The 8915-nt window shown below is 42.9% G+C and overlaps 1 protein-coding gene across 1 annotated transcript; it reads right to left on the bottom strand.

Annotated features, from left to right (window-relative positions):
• Nucleotides 1-525: 525 nt before the first annotated feature.
• Nucleotides 526-3280, bottom strand: gpr27 (G protein-coupled receptor 27). The gene has a single exon (XM_061728685.1). The coding sequence runs from the start codon at nt 2380-2382 to the stop codon at nt 1267-1269; it is 1116 nt and encodes a 371-aa protein (XP_061584669.1). The 5' UTR covers nt 2383-3280; the 3' UTR covers nt 526-1266.
• Between the last annotated feature and the right edge of the window lie 5635 nt (nt 3281-8915).

Below are 8915 nucleotides of genomic sequence, written 5' to 3'. Positions count from 1 at the left end.
GTTTGAGAACTGAACTCTGTGGTGATCAATTCATGTGTGAAAATGATGTTTCATGCTCCCTGAACCACTCCCCCCAGTCTGAGGCTGATAAATCCTGGCTTTGTCACCGATGCCACGTGGGAAGAAAAGAAATACGAATAGAGAAACCTGCTCAGTCAGTGCGGGAGTAGTCAGCCGAGCACACCGTTTGGCACAAAACGTGGCCGGACCAGGACCTGAGCGGCGGGAGCGACCCCTGGCCATAACCCCCTCATGCTTGCAGTGCAGACACCAGCGATGATGAACACACCGCTCCATCCACCCCTCCTCACACTCCAACCTCAGGACCTTCCTCCACTTCTGCCAGATCCTAATTGTTGTTTTTGTGTCACTTTAACAAGGTTTTTTCAATTCTGCATAAGTGTTTGGTCCCCAAACGTTGAGTTTGCATCACATCGTGTGTGCGACATGCTCCTACTTTAACTAACCTTGCTGTGAGTGCAGCTGTTAATGTTTATTCACTTTTATCAACAAATCCTGATTAAGTTTGGTGTTTTTTTCCTGACCATTGTGCGGTGGGCAGTTCTCAACCTGAAACCTCTCCGTTAGGCCATTTGTCACTGATAAACCACATCTTTTCTGTCTTCCATTAAAGCTGTTTGAGGAATGAGAAAATCTTCCCAGCATGCATCAGTTTGGTTTAAATAACTTGTTGGCAGCTGGAAATTATGAATCATTGCTGTATTTCCTTTTCTTCTTTTCTGCTGAGCTCTGATTCAGGCTCTGGTTATTTCACGGGGGGATTTCTGGGCCAGGCACACAGTAACATCAGCATGTGTGCCCACTCCTTTAGTGTTGTTTTACCACAGTTTAGTGTAAAAGTAAAACTTTCAGAGTAGAATTCATTAGGTTTGAGTTTATATTTTGAGCATGACATGCTTCCCAACACCTGCAGTGTTAAATTGACCCCGGTGAACGGTGTTAAATAACAGTAAAGAGGGGTCACACGTAGACACCATAGTTAATCTCACACTGGTGATGTTGCTGTGCAGTAAACTCCTGCTGGAATCAGTCTGACAGGAAACCACAGTGCAGCACGAGTGGGCTTTAAGTCCTGTTGGATTAATGTCATAAAAACAAACGATAATGTGCTAAACTAAACAGATTTCCGCCCCTTCGTCATCTTTGTAAGCAAGTAGCCACACAAACACATTCTGGGGAGCATTCGGGTACATTCTGAAACAGCATATCAATATGTCTTTGGCAGTATTTGTGGGTGGGGAGGGCTCATATGACACAGTAGGGCTCCATGGGGGTCTGCGTGGCCAGGCAGCAGGGCAGGCAGGCCCTGAGTCTCACCCGGAGCTCCTTGTTGAACAGAAAGCTGATGATGGGGTTGGCCGCCGCCTGGGCGAAGCTCATCCACACGGCGGCGGTCAAGTAGAGCTGCGGGACGGGGGCCCCACGCACGAATATCCTCACGTAGCACGCGCTTATGTACGGAGCCCACAGGACCAGGAAGGCCAGCGTGATCATGTAGTACATCTTCCCGATGCGCTTCTCCGTCTTGAACTCGTCCAGCACCAGCAGCCTCCTGTTGCCCGGGTGAGACGCCTGCCGGATGCCCACCAGGGTCGGGGGGGTCGGCCCGCGCCCAAACCCGGCGATCCAGTTGGCGGCGGCCTGGCCGGTGGCCCCGGGCCCGTGGAAGGTCCAGTTCTGGCTGATGGCCGGCACCAGCTGGGCCGGCTTCATCTTGCGGTGGTCGTACACGAAGCAGAGCATCTTGACGTAGACCACGTGGGTGGTGCCCACGATGACCAGCAGCATCAGCATGAAGCCCAGCGTGTCGTTGGTCTTCACGTAGCGGTGCTCGAAGGTGCACTGCTCCTCCTCGCGGATGAACCGGTAGGTGCCCACGTCGAACACCGGCGGGAACGCCATGGCCACGGACAGAGTCCACACCATGCAGATGACGGCCACGCACGTGCACAGGTTCATCCTCTTGGAGTAGAAGCGGTGGTGCGCGATGGCCATGTAGCGGATGACGCTGACGCACAGCAGCAGGAAGGCGACGTGGAAGCAGAAGAGCACCGACATGAAGGCGACGAGCTTGCAGCCGAGCGCGCCGTGCGGCCAGGCGCCGCCGCCGACGGACGCCATCACGAAGGGGAAGCAGACGGCGGCGCGCAGCGCGTCCGCCAGGCACAGGTCCAGGAGGAAGTAGTAGGGCGCCCTGCGCAGCGAGCTGTCCCTCAGCAGCAGCGCCGACAGCGCCGCGTTGCCCAGCAGGCTGGTGCCCATGATGAGCCCCAGGGAGGCCAGCTTGGCCGCGGAGGCCGCGGACGCGGAGCCCTGCAGGGACGCAGCGCTGCTCTCCGCGGGCGCGCTGCTGTTGGCCATGGGTGCGGGCGAGGCGGCGTGCGCCCCCACATCAAACCATCAGACGGCGGAGGGATCCCGGTGTTCTGCCGATCCTCGCTTCCTGCCGAGAAATACTACTTTGTGGTTCTGCGCATGCGCACAGTCGATTTTCAAAGTTTGATTGCCACGCCCATCATTTCTTGCACGATGTAAAATTGATAATATGGGATGTCGAGTATTTGATCCTTCAAAATAAACTACCCATGACATGAATTGCATTACACTTTGTGAACATTATACGATAAAGAGAAAAAATTTTTTTTAATTCTATCGCTATATTTGATATTCATTCAGTCATTCACCTTTATTTAAACAGGCAGGTCATTAAGAACATTCTTATTTACAATGACGGCCTGGCAAGAGACAAGGACCACTTGGGGGGAAAGGAAGTGGGTTAGGGAGTAAAACACAGTAAAATTGTAGCTCTACAAAGGTAGAAAACCATTAGGTAGCATTTTTCGGCAAAGCAGCAGAAATCGGCAGAACACCGGCAGATCTGTGGGTGCGAGAGGCAAAAACAGCACGACTCCCCCCTTTTTCCAGCAGTGACAGAAATAAAAACACAGTCTCATGAATACATCCCTCCTCGATGGGCTGCAGTAGTCCCCGCCGACGCCGAGCAGAAACCCTGTTTTTTTCTTCTTTTTGTCCCTCATTCTCTCACAAGTGTCCGGTGTGAAAAAACGCCATCCGCTGCAGAAATCAGCAGCATTTCCGAATAAGGCATCGGCTCAGCAGGAGACACGCCGCGCACGAAGCGCATCCCGGGCTGCACCGATGGCGGACGGACGGACGGATCCTCCTCGGCCGCAATTACGCACCGCCGGCTTCACGAAGCCACCCCGGGGAAGAGCAGGTGGAAGAGCAGGTCGTTGAGCAGGTCGTTGAGCAGGTCTGCGCAGCTGGAAAGGGCGAACATGTTCGGCTGGAGCGGCGGCGCTCATGCGACGCACGTCCGCTCGGATCCAAGAGCCTGGAGTCAAGCCGGAATTATGGTTCCGCGTTAAATCGACGCAGAGCCTACGGCGAAGGGTACGTACGGCGCGCGTCGTCGCGTATTCCCTACGGCTTAGGCTCTGCGTTGGTGTAACGCGGAACCATAAATCAGGCTTGATCCGTGGGAAGTCCGTCTCCACGCACCGCATGCAGATGTTGCAGGCGGACACATGATCACCTCGACTCACCGAGCACTGCTGCAACCGCAGCATCTAAACATGCATTTTACAATGAGAAACCAACAGTGTCATTTGAACATAATTATTAGGCCCATTAAAAAAATATAGGCTATAAGATGATTATACGCCAGAGAAATTGCATAAAATGAACAGTGAGCGTCCTTTTTATATTTAGAGAAAATTAAATACGGTATTAGGGGTTGCTCTGATAAGTTTTCTTATATTTGGGAACCTATTCTTTCTTTTGTTAATTATTTGGCATCCTTGGAAGATTAATTTAATTTGATTTAATTTAATTATAGAGAAGTATGATATTGCTAACCATGTCTATTTTTTTAGGGTTCCTCTTATGTCTGTTTATTTAAATATTTATTTATTTATCTTATTTCATTTTATTTATTTGTTTATTTATTTATTTATTTTTGTTGTTGTTGTTGTTGTTTTGTGTGTCCTGTATTTCGTTTTATTACTTTATTTTTCCTATTATTATTATTGTCTTCTTCAGTCAGAGTTTGATTGGTAATTGGTACTTACTTTGGGACCTGTTTATAATTACGTATTTTGCAGTGTGCGTGTTTTGGGGTGTTTGTTATGTTAAGTTTTGTGTCCTTTTTACTTATTTTACTTGTTTTTCTTTTTGTTTTGTTTTTTGTGTGTGTGGTAAAAATTTTACCACACACACAAAATTTTATATTTTACCGTAAAATATAAAACGGGGTATTCTGTCGAATCCTTTAAAAAATGTTTATTGTGTAATATGCATTACATGGACTACCCAATAAAGAAACATGTTAAAAAAATGAACAGTGAGATGTCATTTCTCTGCTGGCGTTGTAAGAAACAAAAAGGAACAATTTTTCATATGTTTTGGTCATGTGATGCACTTTCCTTTTTTTGGGAATTCTGTTACCAAGTTGATATCTCAATGTTTACATGTATTTGTCTCCCTGTCACCTCGTTTATGTCTTTTGGGGACTAGTATGTCAGACAAGTGGAACAAATATCAATGCAGATAGATCTTGCTATGTTGGCAGCCAGGAAATGTATAGCTTTAAATTTGAAAGAATCTAAACCCCCAGTATTAGTCCACTGGTGGACTCTCAAGCTACCTTACACTTGACGATATTTATTAAATGAGTAAAGGCAGATCTTCAGACTTTTTAAAAATATGGCAATCTCATATAAAATTTGATATTAAGAATCTCGTAGGTCAATGTAAGGCATAGTGACAATGATAAGATCTGAGTGCAATGGTTTGTGTTGTTTTGTTGTCTTGTTTGTTTTAAGTGGGCTTTTCCCACCGTTTATGTCTGTTTGTTTTGTTAGGTTTTTGGTTTTCTTTCCGTTTTGTTTTGAGGGTTTATGTTTGGATATCATTTTGGTTCTTTAACGGACCAGCCCCAACTTAGGATAGGAAAATAATATTTGGCATGATTATAGCATGAAATATGTCTTGTTGTGTAGTCTATGGACTTTGACCGACTTAATTTTTTATTGGAAGTTGAGATGTGGGGGTTTGTGTTCTATGTATGTACAGTACCCTCTTGTTGTGATCGAAAATATAAAAATACAATACAAATAAATGAATTAATTAAAAAGAAAAAATATAGAAATAGCAGGGAGTCAAAGGCTCCACAGACATAAGATACGGTATATACAGTCATTTAAGCATCTCATGTCATATAATAAAGTGATTTAATTACTCAAATGAAATTAAATTGTGTTTTTTGATCTTAAAAAACTCCCATTTGAATTTCCTTTGGATTAAGTAAATCAAGAGGTCGGTCTGGATTTCTGCATGATTGAAACAATTATGGCACAAACTTAAATCAGATCATCACAAGAAATCAGTCTTATAGATTAATTCAGGCATTGATTGATGACACAACAGATTATACTCAACAAATACAACGTTCTACTTCCATGCTTGTGTCTGTTGATATGTTTCTTTGCAACAACACCTGACCAAGCTTTTAATAGTGTCCAGGGCACTTCGGGTTTTCCTTGCTCAAAGCAAAACGTGGAGTTCTCAAATGTCACCGGAGCTCCTGAATCTTCCGTCTACAAGCACCAATCAGGATGATTAATTCAAGGCCTTAAAACCCTTACCTGGGTTACCTAACTCCAAACTGACCAATCGCTTTCCTTTACTGCTCGCGTTCAGCAACAGGCAACAGAAATGTAGTCTTTCATTTTTTGGTGAAAAGAGACATTTTGCCACTACATGTCTTCATGTCATATCATTAACACGTCTCTGGAATATCACCAAGTCTCAGATGGAGTCTATTACGACACATTTAAGTTCATTAGAAACCTTAAAACCCTCAGGCTTAGTTGCAGATCATAAACTCTGGTTGGATGTTCTTTTTTATTCCATAGACTCAAATGCTGACTTCTCAGTTATAAAAATATTCCTTCACTGCTCATAATATATCTATAGACCTACATCCTTCCCAAAATTGTATTCACTGATTATTTTGATGTTTTAAATTAGCACGATTTAGACATCCATTTTTGTGATGTTGTGTAAAGAACGGGCTTCAGCTTTTCAGAGTTAATGGGAAGAGAAGACATTCAAAACATCACAAGGTGTTTTTCAAAAAAGATACATAAAGATGAGTGTAGCATCTGTCCCATTTGATGCATTTGGAGAAAGGCAGCGGGCATGGTGGTCTTGAATAGCGCCACCTAGTGACTTTTTATGATGAAGAAAACTGAGAAACAACATCTATCCGATTCTTGTGGTCAGCATGATTGACACGCTGGAAGCGGAGCTTCCATCATGTGGAAATGCTGCACCTTTCTGCACAAGGCAGGTAAATGCAAACAACAACAGACGGTTTAGTTAAAAGGAGCACAAATGCATTGTTTTCATCTGAGCAGTGTTACACAGAATTAGTTGTATCAGATTGCAAGTGACTCATTGACACTTAACGTAAGGATACAGGAGAATGACTGACAGCTGAAGTCTACTGTGGGGTAGTTAGATTACACGCCCTAAGAATTTAATCATACAATACTTGACCTCCTAAGACTCAGTGTATTTCTTCCTGGTTGCTTTAGGCCCCATTAAAAAATATGTGATGTCCACATACGTTGGGTCTTAGGAGGTGAAACAAACAAAATATCATCGCTGCACATTAATAGAACACAATTTCACGAAATGCCAGGATGTAATTTAAGCCTAGGTGTGAACAAATAATTGATCCTGTGGACTTTGAGAGGTAATTAAACCAAAGTATCCGGAAAACAAGCAACAATGGGCTACAGACTGAAGATAAAGTAAGATGGAGACATCTAGCTCAAAGGGGGTGGGGGTACATATGTCAGCTGTAACCTGGTTGTCAGAAACCTACAGCTAAACTTATTTTCATTGAGAATATGGTGAGTGTCATTTATCAGATATTTATTACACAACATGTCACCTGGCTGGGTTTCTCTTTCCCAGGAGCCTCGCAGGAACAAACATTTGTATGTGGGGCATATGTGAGATATAAATGCTCTGGGGCGTCATGAGGGAATGTGCATGGAGGCTGGAACAAGTGGATAGTCCTATAGGAGGCCCCATTTACAGTCCATCTCCATCTCACATGGGCCCCATGTACAAATATAGTATATTGTATATATATATATATGTGTGTGTGTGTGTGTGTGTGTGTGTGTGTGTGTGTGTGTGTGTGTGTGTGTGTGTGTGTGTGTGTGTGTGTGTGTGTGTGGATTTTTTTAATTTATTTTTATAAAAGATGTAGTAAGTTAACATAGTGCCCTCTGGTGGACAAAGTATTATATTTACTGTTGTATGTCAGAAATCTTTTATTGTTTTTTTTTTAACTGCAATTTCATGCACAGACAATACACACATCCTATAAGATAATATGTTTTTATTTATTGGTATTATTTAGAGAATACTTTGCAGGATAGTGTGTGCTTTACCAAAATGAGCTTCAATTTGAAGCGAAAAAGGTGCAAAACAAGCAATTCATCCATTTCATTTGTAGTTTAAAATATAGTCAGCCACTTGAACGGAGTAACTTCCTGATGTTTACACATATACTTCATTAGCAGAGGTGTCAAGTAAAGAAGTACAAATACTTCGTTACCTTACCTAAGTAGAAATTTTGGTTATCTATACTTCACTGGAGTCATTATTTTTCAGACGACTTTTTACTTTTACTCCTTACATTTTCACGCAATTATCTGTACTTTTTACTCCTTACATTTTAAAAACAGCCTCGTTACTCTATTTCATTTCGGCCTTTAAAAAAAACTATCCAGTTAAATTGCTCCATCCGGATAGAGTGAATTTGGTTGTGGTTGTTTCATATGTTCTTGTCCAGTTTTGTTCTTACATCCGTTCCCTCAGATTCCTGCAACTAAACTTGGATGTACATTCCAATAAAGGTTAGGATAAATGATAACATGCCTCTGAAGTTTGACTTTTTGCACCATTACAATACTTATAGGCAACTAGTCATCATATCTCCTGCTCTCTGAAACACATGTTAATGCTCAATAGTACACATATATGGTTCTTTAATATATTTGCATTATACTAAGATGCATTCATTTTCAATGGCTTTTGTCCTTAATGGCTTTTTTCCCCCTTACATTACTTTTACTTTTATACTTTAAGTAGTTTTGAAACCAGTACTTTTATACTTTTACTTGAGTAAAAAACTTGAGTTGATACTTCAACTTCTACAGGAGTATTTTTAAACTCTAGTATCTATACTTCTACCTGAGTAATGAATGTGAATACTGAAGACACCTCTGATTGTGAGCCTTAAACTAGAAGAGCATCATTAGGCTCCTATGAAACTATAACAGACACTAGGCTGATGTCACAAACTGGTCTGTATCATGCAAATACAGGATATAAAGGACATAACAATGAGATAAGGAACCCGCTTAGTTTTATAAACAACATTATAAACATAACAATATTGTAAACAAAATGAACATCGTTATTAATGGGAATATGTCAAGATCTGATTATAGTGAGGCTATCAGGTTCTGTGTGTACTTAAGATAGTGTTAAGAAGGTTAACCAAGTACAGAATCATCACATAATGTCACTCAAACTATGATACAGCTGCCACTCGGGAAGGGTTATCGTACCAAAATATCATCTACAGACATAGATATTTTCAAAAATCATGAGCAAGTTTTGTCACCTTGAGTGGTACAAGTGAAATTTTGGGCTCTGGCTCATGGACTACTGTGCCTCGGGGACAGGTGAGTGTGGTGGTGTAGAAACGTATCCGAGTGAAGCATCGTTGCTCGCTACGATCTCCGTCCCAGTAGCGACGCAGCGCTACGCGCTGACGTCAGGGGCGG

Source organism: Cololabis saira, chromosome 8, assembly GCF_033807715.1.
Source record: "Cololabis saira isolate AMF1-May2022 chromosome 8, fColSai1.1, whole genome shotgun sequence".
Lineage (NCBI taxonomy): Eukaryota > Metazoa > Chordata > Actinopteri > Beloniformes > Belonidae > Cololabis > Cololabis saira.
Note: the sequence above shows the minus strand (reverse complement) of the source record. Positions and strands in the feature narration are given on the sequence as shown.